Source organism: Trichomycterus rosablanca, chromosome 9, assembly GCF_030014385.1.
Source record: "Trichomycterus rosablanca isolate fTriRos1 chromosome 9, fTriRos1.hap1, whole genome shotgun sequence".
In the NCBI taxonomy this organism is placed as follows: domain Eukaryota; kingdom Metazoa; phylum Chordata; class Actinopteri; order Siluriformes; family Trichomycteridae; genus Trichomycterus; species Trichomycterus rosablanca.
The window spans coordinates 6087022-6105753 of NC_085996.1; the positions used below are offsets into that span (position 1 = coordinate 6087022).

At 39.5% G+C, this 18732-nt stretch overlaps 1 protein-coding gene across 1 annotated transcript in view; it reads right to left on the reverse strand.

The window, feature by feature from the left end:
• Positions 1-6491, reverse strand: part of hey2 (hes-related family bHLH transcription factor with YRPW motif 2) — a 12385-nt gene extending 5894 nt beyond the window's left edge. Inside the window, exons 1-4 of the mRNA XM_063001026.1 lie at positions 6409-6491; positions 2208-2286; positions 2044-2127; positions 1843-1924 (exon numbers count right to left, since the gene is read on the reverse strand). Of these exons, the coding sequence (XP_062857096.1) occupies positions 1843-1924; positions 2044-2127; positions 2208-2286; positions 6409-6491 (328 nt within the window). The remainder of the gene's footprint in view (positions 1-1842; positions 1925-2043; positions 2128-2207; positions 2287-6408) is intronic.
• Between the last annotated feature and the right edge of the window lie 12241 nt (positions 6492-18732).

Here is an 18732-nt window from a genome sequence, read left to right on the forward strand (position 1 = left end):
GCAGATATTTAAGTATATCTTTTCATGGGACAACACTGACAAAATGACACTTTGACACAATGAAAAGTAGTCTGTGTGCAGCTTATATAACAGTGTAAATTTATTCTTCCCTCAAAATAACTCAATATACAGCCATTAATGTCTAAACCACCAGCAACAAAAGTGAGTACACCCCTAAGAGACTACACCCCTAAATGTCCAAATTGAGCACTGCTTGTCATTTTCCCTCCAAAATGTCATGTAATTTGTTAGTGTTACTAGGTCTCAGGTGTGCATAGGGAGCAGGTGTGTTCAATTTAGTAGTACAGCTCTCACACTCTCTCATACTGGTCCAACATGGCACCTCATGGCAAAGAACTCTCTGAGGATCTTAAAAGACGAATTGTTGCGCTACATGAAGATGGCCATGGCTACAAGAAGATTGCCAACACCCTGAAACTGAGCTGCAGCACAGTGGCCAAGATCATCCAGCGTTTTAAAAGAGCAGAGTCCACTCAGAACAGACCTCGCGTTGGTCGTCCAAAGAAGCTGAGTGCACGTGCTCAGCGTCACATCCAACTGCTGTCTTTGAAAGATAGGCGCAGGAGTGCTGTCAGCATTGCTGCAGAGATTGAAAAGGTGGGGGGTCAGCCTGTCAGTGCTCAGACCATACGCCACACACTACATCAAATTGGTCTGCATGGCTGTCACCCCAGAAGGAAGCCTCTTCTGAAGTCTCTACACAAGAAAGCCCGCAAACAGTTTGCTGAAGACATGTCAACAAAGGACATGGATTACTGGAACCATGTCCTATGGTCTGATGAGACCAAGATTAATTTGTTTGGTTCAGATGGTCTCAAGCATGTGTGGCGGCAATCAGGTGAGGAGTACAAAGATAAGTGTGTCATGCCTACAGTCAAGCATGGTGGTGGGAATGCCATGGTCTGGGGCTGCATGAGTGCAGCAGGTGTTGGGGAGTTACATTTCATTGAGGGACACATGAACTCCAATATGTACTGTGAAATACTGAAGCAGAGCATGATCCCCTCCCTCCGGAAACTGAGTCGCAGGGCAGTGTTACAGCATGATAATGACCCCAAACACACCTCTAAGACGACCACTGCTTTATTGAAGAGGCTGAGGGTAAAGGTGATGGACTGGCCAAGCATGTCTCCAGACCTAAACCCAATAGAACATCTTTGGGGCATCCTCAAGCGGAAGGTGGAGGAGCGCAAAGTCTCGAATATCTGCCAGCTCCGTGATGTCGTCATGGAGGAGTGGAAAAGCATTCCAGTGGCAACCTGTGAAGCTCTGGTAAACTCCATGCCCAGGAGAGTTAAGGAAGTTCTGGGAAATAGTGGTGGCCACACAAAATATTGACACTTCAAGAACTTTCACTAAGGGGTGTACTCACTTTTGTTGCCGGTGGTTTAGACATTAATGGCTGTATATTGAGTTATTTTGAGGGAAGAATAAATTTACACTGTTATATAAGCTGCACACAGACTACTTTTCATTGTGTCAAAGTGTCATTTTGTCAGTGTTGTCCCATGAAAAGATATACTTAAATATCTGCAGAAATGTGAGGGGTGTACTCACTTTTGTGATACACTGTACATTCCCTTATACACACACACACAATCATACACATACATTTCCTTATACATACAAACACACACACACACACACACACTATTATACACAAACATTCTCATATACACACACACACTATTATACACACACACACACACACACAATTATACACATACATTCCTCTATACATAAAAAAAATCACACTCTCACATACATAGAGTATACACACACACACACACACACACACAGATAGAGAGAGTGAAGTCGTACCTTTCCCTCCTGTAGCCTGTAGCATTTTTAAATGATCTACTGTCATCTGCAGAATTTCAGCTTTCTCCAGTTTGGCAGATCCCTAAAAAAACAAAAAATATATATTATTACATTATATTTATATATAAATACGTAATATATGTATAAACACATTTTATATTTGTTTATATACAAAATTTCATGCTAATAATGCTAACTTACTTGTTTCTCAAAAGCCGTTGGTACCAGGCGCCGCAGCTCTGATAAACTGTTGTTTATTCGGTCTCTCCGCCTCTTCTCGATAATCTGCAGGAACAATTCAGAGCTATAAACAGCATCTATTTTTTTTATTTCCACTGTACTGGTGTGGATGTTTAGCTGCTCACCCCTCGTCGTTTCTTTCGAGCCATGGTCTGAGACGTGGTGGTGGGAGACGCACAGCGCAAGAACGAACTGCTGCTCTGCCTGCAAACAAGCAATGGGAATAATATTTATTACTTCTGATTATAAATTACAACAGAACAAACCAAAATCCTCAGGTGTCTGAATATCTCGTTTAGTTTTAATTACCACCTACAGGACGGATTTAGGCTGATTATATACAGTTGATTCAAATAATAATATTCAAACCCCTTTACTTTTTGCATACTTTGTGTTATACATTTGATTTTGAAAGGATAGAACTGCATGCTGATACGTTTTGCATGAATCTAGCCTTAATCAACTGTAATGACAGAACAGTCAGACCCAGAAACTGTCTGTAAATCTCCTCAATCAAATTATGGCACGGCACAGATCAGGGAATGAAAATCACAACAGTATCTAAGGTTGTGAGCACTGTGAGCGTTCCTCAGACCAAACTGGCCTAAATAATATTGTAGGGAAAGAAGCATTTCACAACTCTGAACCTCCTTAATATAGGCATCTTGTAGAGGTAAGAAAAGAACCCAATGGTCCTGTGTAGATGAATGCAGACACATACACAAACATCCTTAATGAAAACCTCCTCCAGACTGAATGTAAACTCGGACTGGTACACACACGGGTGCTCAGACCAGCCGGTTTCTTTCTTCAGAGAAACTAAACTGTGCTTCTAATACGAGCAGAAAAACTTAGTGTACTTTAATTATTGAAATCATAAATAACTGAATCATTACGCATTAAAACTACAAAAGGAAACGGTTTAGTGTCAGTACAGAGTCTGACTGCATAAAATGATTTAGACTTTGCTTATAATCTTATAACAACCACAGTAATATTGTCAGGAAAAGCTTTAGTACTGACTGCAATAGTATTAATTATTATTAGTAGTATTCATTATAACATTATTATTCATTATTATTAGAGTTATTAATAGTATTCATTATTCTTAATTATAATTAGCATAATTAACTGGGTTTGTAAGGAACTATTCAAGACTATTTAGTTCATTAAGTAATGCATAAACACATGTTAATTTGATGAGGCATTTAATATTTTAAAGAAACGCTGTACACTTGTTGGTTTTCGATTCACTGGTTAAAAGAATTTAGCAAATTAGCTATTTTTTTTATTTATGTTGGATAAAGAAAAATCTGTGAATGGTTTAGTTCTTCAAAATATTGCAGCACTGCTTTGTTGGTAAAATGTTAGCAAAAGAAAATATTATGGTAACATCATGAAAAATTGTGGTATGAAATTGCAATCGGGTATAAAAAATCTATATTTTTGCATTATCACTCCTACTGCATATAGTGTTTAGTTCAACAGTGTTTTATAACTCTTAACAGCGTATATATAAGTTTAGCGTAACTAAATGAACACGGTAGATTTTCATTTTGTCCAAAACATTTTGTCTAAACATCGTTTTCTCGAGAAGCTGGTTTGTCTCTGTTTGTGCTAATAATAAATGCACCATCACATACAGTGTTAAATTAAGCTAACACTTACAGTGTCTAATTAACTTTTACAACATTGACTTAGAGATTATATAATGTTGGATACTTAAGGTATTTTTGTTACGATGATGAATAAACAATAATTGAAGAATAATCTAAGGCAGATGAAACAAGTTTATTTGTCATATTTACAGATATGCGTATAAACCACAATAAAATTCTTTATTCACATATCTCAGCTTCTTTGAAAGCTGTGGTCAGAGTGCAGGGTCAGTCATTGTACGAAGCCCCTGGAGCAGAGAGGGTTAAAGGTCATGCTCAAGTGCCCAACAGTGGCTGAACGGCACAGCCAGGATTTAAACCCACAACTTTCCACTTGGTAGTCCACAGCTCTAACACTGTTATAGCAAACTGAGCCCTTTATATCACAGTGCAGGTGGACACTTAAATTAAACCTGGAGGATTAAAACCACTCCTTTATCTTTAGTGTTGCTTTAACTTTTTCAATGTCAAATTAACTCATACGGCCAGTAATTGAACATTAACGATTACCAAATAAAGTCATTTTAATAAAGATGCTGGTATTAAAAGAAGTAAACACTGTGGAGGGCGTTTATTTAACTGATACTCTGCATAATAAGCAATGAACTGAACCTCAGTCGTCTCTATTTCTACACCTAAAACAAAACTCTTCTGTTATAAAAAGAACAAATTTGAAACACATTTGAAAGGATTTAAAAATAAAGTACTGTATAATAAATAGCAAAAACAACAGTGGTTGAATATTGTTTTCTCTCACTGAGTTCATTAAACAGAACATTTGGATATTTCGATATGTAAAAAGTATTCTAATTCTAATTCTAATTTTTGAATTCATGTGTTTCAGGCACAACAGTAGCTAACAGGTGAAATAAATCAATTATTTAAAGAAAATTATATGCTTCCAACTTTGAAGCAATAGTTTAGGGAAGGCCCGTCTCCTGTTTCAGCGTGACTGTGTCTCTCTGCACAAAACAAGCTCTATAAAGAAATGAAAAAAGCTGCACAAGCCCTGACCTCAGTCCCACTAAACAGCTTGGGAATTAACCAGGACATCAACTGAGGCTTCCTTGACCAACATCAGTGTCCAGCCATACGAATGCTCTTTTGACTGAATGGACACAAATTCCCATAGACATACCCAAAGGAGATGAGGAGAATAAGCAAAACTCTTCACAGACAGTGACCGAACCCATGTGGCTGTATGGCACTCGCTCCAGCAGCTCAGTGTCGCCCCTTCTTAAACAACTATCCACAAAAAAGGAATAAAGCCTTGCAAATGAACCCTGGAGAATCTGCGGGATGAGATTGATTCCTTGCCTGCGGACACTCTCTGTGTGGAGTTTGGCATATTCTTCACGCATGCATGGTTTCCCTTTAGGTAAAAAGAGGACTGGCTGCTCTAAATTATCCTCAGGTGTGAGTGAAAGAGTAAACAATGCCCTGAGAAAGATTAGCACCCTGACCGGGGTGTATTTCTATGTGCGCCCACTGTTTCCAGTTGGCATTGGATCCACTGTGACATTGACCAGGAAGAGGCATTAAGGTAAAGTAACTGAAAACTACAACATCCTGCCAGAGCAACAAGAGACGAGAATAAATAACAGTAAAAGTTTGACAAAACAGCACAACACTGTTATGCGGTCGTGTGCAAAAGTTTGTGCACCCTGGTCAAATTTCACGTTGTGTTGATTGTCCAAGTGACATAAATGAACTTAAATCTATATTTATTTGCAGCAATAAACATGTAGGACAAACAAAAACTTAATAAAACATGGACCATATGATTTGCACATTTGCGCATTTAACAATATCTATATTATTATTATTATTATTATTATTATTATAATACATAGCTATTCCCATTCTTATGCTTATTATTATTATCACCATTATTATTGTTATTATTATTATTATACATATCTAGCTATTCCCATTATTGTTATTATTATTATTATTTGTACCTAGCTATTCCCATTCTTATATTTATAGTTATTATTATTACTATTATTATTATTATTATTATTATTATTATTATTATACATACCTAGCTATTCCCATTATTATTATTATTATTATTATTATTATTATATTATTATTATTATTATTATTATACATACCTAGCTATTCCCATTATTATTATTATTATTATTATTATTATATTATTATTATTATTATTATTATACATACCTAGCTATTCCCATTATTATTATTATTATTATTATTATTATTATACATTCCTAGCTATTCCAATTCTTATGTTTATTGTTATTATTATTATTACTCTTATAATTATTATGTATATATTACTATGCATAGAGACCTAATACCATATATGTAAATAGTTATAGTTATAATTACTATAGCAATAGATATATAAGTTATATTCTCAGTTTTTCTGCACAATGCTACTATTTACACTTCTATCTATCTATCTATCTATCTATCTATCTATCTATCTATCTATCTATCTATCTATCTATCTATCTATCTATCTATCCATCCATCCATCCATCCATCCATCCATCCATCCATCCATCCATCTATCTATCTATCTATATGTTAGATGCAGCAAATAAACAATTTGCATACAAACATGCAGACGGCGGGTGTCCAAACTCTTTTGCACTAGCCTGTACAGTTAAACAGACTTTAAACAGTGCGTTCTTACCCGGGGTAGTGACTCTCGCTGCCCGGGTCGATGGTCTCGTCCAGGTCGCTGTCGGAGCTGCTGTCCTCGCAGGGTCGCTTCATGGTAGCGCGCGCGCTGGGAGCGGAGACACGAGCAGGACGATGGAGCGCGAGCGATGTTCCCACACAGCGGGTGCGAGCGCGCGCCTCAGTGTTTTCCTGCACAATCGCTCTGATCTGCTGTTCCCACACCGACCTCGAGCTTCAGGCGCGCACAGGACACGCCCACATCTAATCCAGGGACACGCCCATTCATACTTCAGGACACGCCCATGAGCACCGAGAACAAGTAAGAAGTTCCCAGTACTCCCAGTACACCCAGTATACCTGATGAAATGTATTAACACCCCTGAGATTTATGAGTAAATTATGGGCTGATAGATTTTCCATATATGGCCAGAAGTTTGTGGACACCACATTTAACGTTTTTATATTACTTTATATTATTATTCATCCATCCATCCATCCATCTATACATCCATCCATCCATCCATCTATACATCCATCCATCCATCCATTCATCTATCTATCTATCTATCTATCTATCTATCTATCTATCTATCTATCTATCTATCTATCTATCTATTCATCCATCCATCTATACATCCATCCATCCATCCATCCATCCATCCATCCATCCATCTATACATCCATCCATCCATATATCTATCTATCCATCCATTCATCCATTCATCCATCCATCTATACATCCATCCATATATCTATACATCCACCCATTCATCCATTCATCTATACATCCATCCATTCATCCATCCATCCATCCATCCATCTATATATCCATCCATCCATCTATATTTATACATCCATCCATCTATATATATCCCATCCATCCATTCATTCATCCATCCATCTATATATTCATCCATCCATCTATATATATCCATCCATCCATTCATTCATCCATCCATCTATATATCCATCCATCCATCCATCTATATATCCATCCATCCATCCATCCATCTATATATCCATCCATCCATTCATCCATCCATATATCTATCCATCCATCCATCCATCTATATATCCATCCATATATCTATCCATCCATCCATCCATCTATATATCCATCCATATATCTATCCATCCATCCATCCATCTATATATCCATCCATCCATATATATATATATCCATCCATCCATCCATCCATCCATCTATATATCCATCCATCCATCCATATATCCATCCATCCATCTATATAACTATCCATCCATCCATCCATCCATCTATATATCCATCCATTCATTCATCCATCCATCTATATATCCATCCATCCATCCATCCATCCATATATCCATCCATCTATATATCCATCCATCCATCCATCTATATATATCCATCCATCCATCTATCCATCCATATATATCAATCCATCCATCTATATATCTATATATCCATCCATCTACTCATTGCAAACAAGTGTTAAATCAGTGAAAAATCAGCTTACCGTGACCATAAAGGGGTGAAGGGAAATAGGACTACTCCAGATTACTGGGCAAGGTTTTTGAATGGGGATATTTACATTTACTTTTTCAGCATTTAGCAGACGCTTTTATCCAAAGCGACTTACACAATGAGTGGAACACAATGAGCAATTGAGGGTTTAGGGCCTTGCTCAGGGACCCAACAGTGGCAACTTGGTGGTGGTGGGGCTTGAACCGGCAACCTTCTGTTTACTAGTCCAGTACCTTAACCACTGAGCTATCACTGGCCCACCAGTGGGATATCCAGTGGTCATGTTCACAATAACCAAACTAACCAACCAGCATAACCAGCTTTACCACCTTGTGGTTTAGCATAACTAACTACCAGTTGTTTAAGCTGATCAACCATGTATTCACACCCTGGACTCGGTCAGTGTTGATATAAAGGAGAAGCAAACTTGACTTTCACACTCAGCAGCTCCTCTTCCGGCTGGAAACACCAGCTCAAGTTTCCTGGGTTAACAGCACATTGTTCAGGGAGCTCACACACACACACACACACACACACACACACACACACACACACACACACACACACACACACACACACACACACAGCTCCCTCACCCACACACTCCTCTGTCATGTGTCTCTACCCTGCCGGAGAGTTACACACTGTCCCAGCCTGCCAGTGCAGCAGCCTCTGTTCCCACAGATGAAACCCAATCACCATGTGAGAGAGGGCACAGCGAGGGCCGGCGGCTCTCCCTGCCAGCCGTGAGGCGCCCGTTCGCCACTTCATTCTCCACACTGTTTGTGTTTGCTCTATGCCCAATTGAACTAACATGATATAAAACCAGGGATACGCCTGGCTACCGTTGTGAGTCGGGGCAGCGGTTGACCTTTCTCACGTAAATTACTCTGGCCTTGTTGTTTGGTTGTGTGTTCCGCTTACAAAGAAACTACAAAAATGTCACCATGTTTAGAGCAACTTTTAGAGAGTGAAATGGATCCATACTTCTTATTCTCCTTATTTTAATTACAAAGCTTTTTTAATCCACTGTTAAAATAAACAGTGTAAAATAAAATCAATAATTCCTTAACAATACTTTTAAATTTTCCTGTACTGAAAAAAGAACAGAAATCTGTTGATCTGAGAATCAAAATGCACCTTAAATGCTTGTGGAGACATAAAAACATCCATTCATTTATTCATTGTATGTCTTTTATTCACGGTCAGGGTCACAGCGGGTCCTTATCCTCACCTGCTTGGACACATCTACATTACACATGGTATTTGTTGCTAAACCTAGTATTCTAATTATTGAAGTCATGTGTTACAGCCACAACAGTTGCTAAGAGGTGTAATAAATCAATTATATAGAGGAAATTATTTGCGCCTAACTTTAGGGAAGGCCCTGTCCTGTTCCAGCATGACTGTGCCCCCGTGGACAAGACAAAGCAACTCTATAAAGACATGAAGAAAAGCTCGGTTTAAGGAAGCTCCAGTGTCCTGCACAGAGTCCTGACCTCAACCCCACTGAACAGCTGTGGAATGAACCGGAACATCAACCGAGGCAACAACAATGAGCACAAATTCCTACAGTCATACTTCAAAGTCTTGTGTGGATTCTTCCCAGAAGAGGTCACTCTAATGTAATACCATTTGTTTTTGAACTGGCATGGTCCAACAAGCTCATGATCAGGTGTCCACATACTTTTGGCCATTTAGTGTATTTTACTTGCGGTCATCTTTGTAACCAGCTGAAGCTTTAATGCGGATTTTTTGGGTCCTGCATCACTCACATGACCTGGCACTCACCTGTGACCCTGTCAGCAGCTTTTTATAGACCAGCTCCCTCTCTCTCAGGTATGTAACTCCAGGAGCAAATTAAAACAGCACAGCCGGCTTCACACACCCTGGAGTTCCCCCAGTTTTTCCTGCTGATGGATGTGCCCTAATTTTTTTTATAAATAAATTAAGTTTTGAAAAATGAAAAAAATTAATAATGTAAAAAATAATTATGGCAAAAACAGTTTAATCCAAAGGATTTACAAACTTTGTAGCAGTGAACGTGAATGAAATGAGAAGCAATACTACAAAGCTATGGTAAGCAGCTCCAGTTCAGTGCTGGAGTTCAGTTTAAGTGTGTTTGTGTGTGTTTGTTCTTTTCCCAGGCAGCAGGAAGGATTCTTTTCATCCCCTGCATACTTGCCATGTGCGGGCGGCCGACTCGGCCCCTGTGCCTAGAGAGAGACACCCGGCCCCGGTGTGCCACGCTATCAGCCGTTCCCAAGGCTGGCCAGTCTGGGAAAAGCTGCGTGGACACGTTCCAAAATCAGCATTACATGCGTTATTGTTTTTCGCCCTCCCCGAGTCCTGAGCACACAATGAAAACAACAGCAGCAGCCACAGTCTCGAACCCTCCCTCCCTCAGACAAGCTGCACTTAGTCACTCACAAGCGGCCGTTGCTTAAACAAAGTTAACTGCTTCATGGTGCTACCAGGTTGCCCGGGCATCGGCTTCTTCTGCCTGGGGTTTGGGGACGCCACAGCAAACATGTTTGCAGAAAATCACTGGAAATGTTCTTTAATATTTATTCCTGCCTGTATAGTTATATAGTTATTATAGTTTAATCTCATCCACAATAGTGTTGCAGGATTACAAGATTTAAAGTCTGAAAAGCTAGAGAGGGATTTTTTGTTTTAAGGTTGGTTTGAGCTTTTGGCAGAGCTCAAAGATAAAACTGGCTTTTTTACAAGCTACATCATCCTATACTATGTATAATTAGTGCACAACTGGCACACAGGGTGCAGCTTGGGACATTTAGATGTGAGATTATGCTTCATGGGTATGATAACACTTATTTAACAAGGCATGAAATAAATATCTAAATATAAGGTGGAACAGTGAATAATTGGAAAAGGGTTGTCTTATTTCTTTCAATTTACATAAACTGACTAGGTTTGTTAAATACTAAATATAACTCACTCACTTTCTTAACCGCTTATCCAATTAGGTCACTTTTCAATGGGCGCAAGGCACACAGTAACACCCTGGAGGGGGTGCCAGTCCATTGCAGGGCAGACAGACATACACACACTCGAACCCAGGACCTTCTTGCTATGAGGCGAGACAGAATTAGTAAATTAGTAAAAAGAAATAGTAAAGCGGATGTGCGGGGTCAGTGTACGTGTTTATGTCATATTTCGCTTTGCACAGTTACACCCAATCCAATTAAGCAACAGTTTGACCTCCTAAATCCTCATTTGTGATTATACATCACTAAAGACAGCAACTTCCCTGTGCCCATAAAACGCTGGATTTCCTGCTTCCATTCTGGAGTTCTTGAATTCTCCTGCTGCCCAACAATGATCATTTGACACATGAAAACACTGCATCATAATTCATAAACTCCAAGTGGTCAGAAATACCATAACATTAAAAAAAAATCAAGGTTAAGTTTGTTGTAAAACAAACCTGCTACCCAATTTAAACAGGAATTTATCCAAACAAGCATAAACAATGAGTAAAAAAAATGCTATGAAAGAAAGAAAACATGACCAGTGATTGTTGTTACCCTAGAAGAGGGTATTTATCATATAATAGCTTGCAGAGACTCTTCGTCTATGTTGACAAGTAGCGCCAAACTGTCCTCTCACCACCTGATTCCCCTCGCCAGTTACGATAGAAGGTCAATATTTTAGGCCCGTACTGTCCTCTTGGTGTATGTGACACACGCAAAATTACTTGTACTATATTACAGCCAAGAAAAGTGCCAGACTCTCTTAGATGTTTCATCTTGATCCGAAAATTGTTCAACATAGACGTGTTATAAAATATGCTTTAAAATATACAAACAATTCTGATTGTTTGGACTGGCCAGTGTTTTTGTTTCCACCTGAACCTAAATAAAGAGAAACTAAAACAGTTTTTTTCTCTAAACAAATAATCATGCTTTAAAAAATTGTTTTCCCAAGGCACAGGAACCCCATGGGGGTCTAGGTCGGCGGATTGCGCACCTCTTGGCTCCTGGGTCGTATTATTGGCCCTTTATTAGTGTTTAAGGTCACCCAGAGACAAGCGAGTGCATCCTATATCAGGAAGCGGTGCACGTCTCAGGAGTGAAATATTTGGCGGTGAGAGGGAGCGGCGGTCGCGAGTCGGATATCCTGGGGAGCGAGAACATGGCAGACGGGCTCCAGGCGTCGTACGGCCCCACCGTTGCACAGAATGGGCTAGAATAATAGGGTCCTTCCTGCTATTCTCGGCTTCAGTGCTGGATTTCGGTCGTGGCGGGTCAGATAATCTGTGAGTTACAGAGAGTTTCCACAGTGCAGATCTTAATAAATCTACTAAATCTACCTCGTACCCCGATGTTACTTTAATATAAAAATATCCAGGGCTCATCGATCAGGATCCAGGGCTCAAATATCTGCAAACGCTGACTCAACTTAAGAAAAAGAGGCCACACGAAAAGGTGCCACCGTTCTATTTCCTGTTCTTAAGACCTAAGCTTCCTGTCAGGATACATAAGTCCAAGGAAGCTTTGGGTTTCCTTATAATGCCTACAGCCCCATTGTTCAAGTTTTGCCCCCCACTGTTACACACTTTCTGTTCATTGAGGAATCAGAGCGCACACACTTTCTCTTTAAAGTCAGGCATACACCAAATAATTCAGGCTAACTTAAACTAAATTCTATTATATTACTTATTATAAACTAATAATAATAAGTTTTAAACTGTGGTCACACCAGGTTTTCAGATTCACATTGTTTAACAGTTCTTGTTTACTGAGACTTCTCGTATAGTTTTATTTCATTCAGACTCCTGTCAGACTGCAGCTGGAAGACTGGAACACACTCCCAGGGTAAATGTGTTAAAGTCATTATCAGCTGAGAGAGAGGAAGTCATCAGCTGCACATAAACTGGTGAAATCTCGGCCTCGGTCGGCAGGATACGGTCTGTGAAACAGATAATCGCACGGCTCCAGCCAGCCGAGCATCTTCTCTACAAGGGACATCAAACATGATGATGGATGAAAGCTGATGAAAGCAACATCTGTACTGTAGTATTACTCCCAACCCAACACCCAAACCAAATAAACATCAGAATTACCTGAATTAGGTAACATCACACTTAAACTGATGATTAATGAAAAATAAATTAATCTTATAGTTTTGAAGTTGGGTTTATACACTTACTGAGTACTACAGGATGTGGTAGATAGACAGACAGACAGATAAATAGGTAGACAGACAGACAGATAGATAGATAGATAGACAGACAGACAGACAGGAAGATAGATAGATAGATAGATAGATAGATAGATAGATAGATAGACAGACAGACAGATAGATAGGCAGACAGACGGACAGACAGACAGACAGACAGACAGACAGACAGACAGACAGACAGACAGACAGGAAGATAGATAGAAAGACAGATAGATAGATAAACAGATAAACAGACAGACAGATAGACAGACAAACAGACAGACAGATAGACAGATAGATAGACAGATAGATAGATAAACAGATAGATAAATAGATAGATAGACAGACAGACAGATAGACAGACAAACAGATAGATAAATAGATAGATAGACAGACAGACAGATGTGAAGACAGACAGACAGACAGACAGATAGATAGATAGATAGATAGATAGATAGATAGATAGATAGATAGATAGATAGATAGATAGATAGATAGATAGATAGATAGATAGATAGATAGATAGATAGATAGATAGATAGATAGATAGATATACAGACAGACAGGAAATTAAGGGCGGTAGCAGTGCACCAATTTACACACTATTTAGTTCACTTGTATGCCGTTTGGGATGCAGCCAAAGTGGTGGACACATACGCCACCAAAGTAATTATTGTTATTCTAATTATTCAGCTACTATGTAATAAATCACTACATATGTGCTAATAAATGTAAATAAATTTATAAATTAATAAACAAAATTTAAATCTGTACCTGACATGTTATTACCTGTGATTTGGATATCGGGTGAGTAGGGGTGAATTCAAAACTGTCCTTTATTATCTTAACCAAAACATACTGCACTTATTTCTAACTGTGACTTATAAAGCTTTGATCACTATTATAACAAAAAAATACTGGATATATCCAAATGTCTACTGTACATGGGTTCTAAGGATCTGAGTTTGCTGCCTCTGGCCACTGTCACTGGTCACTGTCTGAGAGAAGTTGAAGGTGAACTGGTTGCACTAAACTGCAGTGTAGGTGTAAGTAAGGAAGCCCAGGGAATATTTCTGCCTTGCACTTAGTGTTTTCTAGGTGGGACACAGACCCAAAAATGAACAAGTGAAGAGTCCACATGCACCTAAACAGTTAATTGACGGTGTTTCCTGACCACCTGAGCTGTTTCTGGATCCTGCGTGAGGAGGTGTGATAGCAGCGAGTGTCTCAAAAGCAACAACATGAACTGGAATGTAAATGAATTGGAAGTCTTGCCTTGTTCTTCAGGTTTATTTCTTTTTTAGACATAAACTGAGCAGCTCTTGAGAGAAAAAAACAACACGGCTCATGGCCTTCAGACAGCAACATTTCAGACTCACTGTGTTTCTCCTTGGGCGAGGCCTTCAGAAGCCACAAGGTTTTTTCAGATCTTCAGGAAAGTGAGATTTATCAGGGCAAGACTCGACAGCGCCACAATACTGATAGCACTGCTAAAGATAAACACTGCTGGGTATTTTTGTTAAAGACCAGCCCAACGTTTGTTCCCTTGAAAAGCTCAATTCATCTGGGGGTTATGAGCGTAACCCCTTTCTCTCTCATACCCAGTGTGAGTACGGGTTTAACTTTACCGTCTCGGCTGTGCATCTTTTTTACACGTGCTGCTTTACATGGCAGTTTACTGGGACTTTATGGTTAAAAGTATGTGGACAACCTTCCTGGAACATTTGGAGGACGATTTAACCACAAGATCCTCTCACAATTATTTTATTGATCAGATAAACAGTCAGAAAATCATTGGATTCATTTAAATTAATCTTTTTAAAGGAGGGGATCTCTGCCTTATCTGCACTTGATTATTTTCCACTCAATTATTTAGATATTTGTGTATTTTTGTGTATTTTGCTTTCAGGTTTAATCCATTAACAGTTCATACAAATGCAATTAATAATAATAATAATAATAATAATAATAATAAAGAACCTACAGAACAGAATCAAGGCAATGTGAGAGTGCTACACAATTTATTGTGACGGTTGAAAGGAAATGTAGAAATTTTGGTCTGGCGTTTTTTAAACTGTCAAAAAAAAAAAAGGACATGCCGAAGAAACAGAAGATTTGCATTAAGCTAAACTGGTAGCTTCAAGCTCCCCTTACTGGTTAGCAACACCACAAAATGAAAGCAACTGGACATTAAACATGTCCTGACTATTCAATTAAAACTTGATTTCACTGGGACAGTTGTGGCCTAGTGGTTAAGGTGTTGGACTAGTAATCCAAAGGTTGCTAGTTCAAGCCCCACTAGTGCCAGGTTGCTACTGTTGGGCCCTTGAGCAAGGCCCTTAACCCTCAGTTGCTTAGACTTTGTACCATCCATCCAAACCATCCATTAATCCATCCATCCATTCATTAATCCATCCATCCATCCATCCATTAATCCATCCATTAATCCATCCATCCATTCATTAATCCATTAATCCATCCATTCATGAGTATGATGAATAACCAAGTAAATGTGTGAGTGCAGAGGACTGTAACCCTGTCCAGTGTGTACTTCAGTCATGCACTCCATGTTGCCTAGATTGGCTTTTGACCTGCAACCCTGATCGGATAAAAATATTTCGATACAAGAAAGTCTTACATGAGTCTGATGAGGTGAGTATGTGTATATACTGTATGTGTATTTATATATATGGCTATACTGGCCCAACTCATTGTGCAATATTTGTCACATTATCACTTTACTATTAAATATTTATATTACTATTACGTTTAACTTTATCTATCTATACATTTCTGACGACTGACTGAGGACTTATCTAGCGACACTTGCTAGTAACATGATTGCTTGTAGCTAAACCTTGCAGCCACTGTTTGGCCATTTATAACTGCTGTGAACTGCTGACAACCACAAGTACACATGCTTGACCCTCTGGACCTCTGGCTGGCCGCTGTTCTCTCAGATAGGACCAAAATCAGAGCTGAGGGTGACGATAGCCGGGTCAGCTGGTGATAAGAACCAGGCATGAAAGCTATGCACCGGCCCCAGATCAGTATAATGACCACTACTGCACATATAGTGGGGGGAACCTGGTCACATTCCCTCAGGCTGTGGTGTTCCAGGCCTGGAGAATACCTGTCATCAGATGGGGTGCATTTAGGAATCTCCACACTGTGCCACCAGTGAAGAAACAGAGGGAGAGGTGTTCACGACGGCTGCCAGATCCCCGCTTCCCCACGCTTGTCTTTTCACCGGCTTATCACGTCTTAAGGTCTCGCACAGTGCAGCAGTGCAATCAAGCCACCGTTGAAGGTATAATCATGACTACATGGCTCAAAGTATTTGGACACCTGACCATGAGCTCGTTAGACATCCCATTTTAAAAACAGTTCATTTGAAATGATTAATTTGGTTACAATTATTATGAGAAATAACTATAAGATTTATAATTAGGGCTCGACTAAATTCACGGGAAAATGTGTCATTGATAGATAGATAGACAGATAGGTAGATAGATAAATGAACAAGTGCTGAAGTGTTCACATGCCCCTTAAATGTTTATTGACGGTGTTTCCCATCTGCCCGAGCTGTTTCTGAGGGGGTTTGATAGCAGCGAGTATCTCAAAAGCAACAACATGGACTGGAATGTAAATGAACTCGAAGCGTTACTCTAGCTGCTTCACACTTCGACATCTTGACTAAGCGATTGCTAACTGAATTGCTGTACGATTGCTAGGACGCCTAATAGTGCAAATTAACCAGTAAACAAGAGACACTTGAACGATATGCTATTGAAAAACGTTAAATCGCTAAACACAAACCTTAAATTTTGAATTTCACAGCAAATTGCATATAACCCGGGACAAGTTCGTGACGCGATTTTCACAGCCATAAATGAGGTAGGACCTTACATGTTTATAATGTTTATTTAGTTGTCTGTATTTAACTAGAAAATTACAAACAATATGATTAATTTTAGACCAGCTGATCTGCGGCCTGTAAAAAATAAAAGAACTACCCGAGACTCATTTACTAATGTACGTGTTATTGTGCTTACGCCACTACCGGCCCCGTCTGCTTCCCTCATAAAGGACATGGGAGCTGCAGACCGCTGGTCCTACTGAACAAAATATTTAGATGATCTCAGTGAGAACGAGGCCAGTGAATGGAGGTGGAAGTGGCAGTTCATTGTTCGACTGGGTAACAGGATAAGGCTGGAGGACTGTGGAGAATAGCGACATGCTAGAGTTTTATTACCGCCACTGACCAAACAGCTGCGGTGGACAGCGACCGGCTCACGTGGGGCTCCGCTGCATCATGTCGTGTGACGTGCCGAGGTAACACTCGCACCCTTTTCCTGTCCTGTCTTCATGAGCTCAACTGAGACACCCTGAGCAGCGCTGTAAGCTACTTTTATTAATCATTACTAAATCTCTTTGGAAGGTCTATTAGTATGGTAGAGAACGCCCACAAAACGAATCAAAATGAAGTCATAGAGCATTCATGACTAGTCAGGGATCTGGGAGAAACATTGCTCTGGAGATTTCAGTTCTGTTTAGGAACACATAAAACTGCAGCCACACTACCTAGGTCAGACCACCTCTCCAAACATACTCAATACATCATAAGAGGGAATGGTATGAACGGCTTCTGACACCAACTGTCAATCTGACCGAGCTGCAGAAGTCAGTGGATGAATATAATTCTTAATAGAAAAATAAAAATATAGTATTTTATTAGTAAACAAATTCAAATGGAAATATTAAATTCAATTCTAATTAATTATGCAAGCAAACAGTAATAAACACATCAAAAATCCATTATACAGTACATCAAATTTGCCAGTTATGACTCGGTGGGTAGCATTGTCGCCTCACAGCAAGAAGGTCCTGGGTTCGATTCCCTTTTTGAATCCTGGGTTGGGGCCCTTTTTGTGTGTAATTTGCATGTTCTCCCTCTGTCTGGACTGTTGGAGGAAACCGGAGCTCCTGGAGGAAACCCACTTATAGACGTGCAGTCAGGTTAATTGTAGCTACCAAAATTGCCGTAGTTGTGAAAGTGGGTGTGTGTGTGTGTGTGTGTGTGGGTGTGTGTGTGTGATGGACTGGCGACCTGTTCTGGGTGTTTCTGTACCCACGGTGACCCGAATAGAATGAAGCGGTGGTTAAACAGACGATGAATGAATAAATGAATGAATGAGCTGCACCTGTAATTCATCTCTGTACCTTCAGTGATTGTATAGCTGGGAATCCCCACCATGAGCCCTCATAACACACCGTGTCATATATTAGAAGATTTATGAGCAACAACACGAAGAGGAAGTTACCTCTTAACACCTCCGTGTGTAAATCAGAATCTCAGGGTGCAGCTGTTTACCTTGTACCAGAGTGTTCACTTCCACCCAGTCATGACCTCACTTCCTGTACCAAGCCTGTATATTCACAAGGGTGGGGAAAAGTCCTCACATTTATTATAACCTTAAAGAATTCACCTGTTCAAAATCTTACCTCATCTCTCACTTTTACTGTTGTTTAGAAGTAAATTATTAAAGCAGAAATAAATAAATGAAATTATACATAAACATTATATATAACTATTGTGTGCAATAATGTAACTATTACCACATATCTGGAGGCAAATAATTT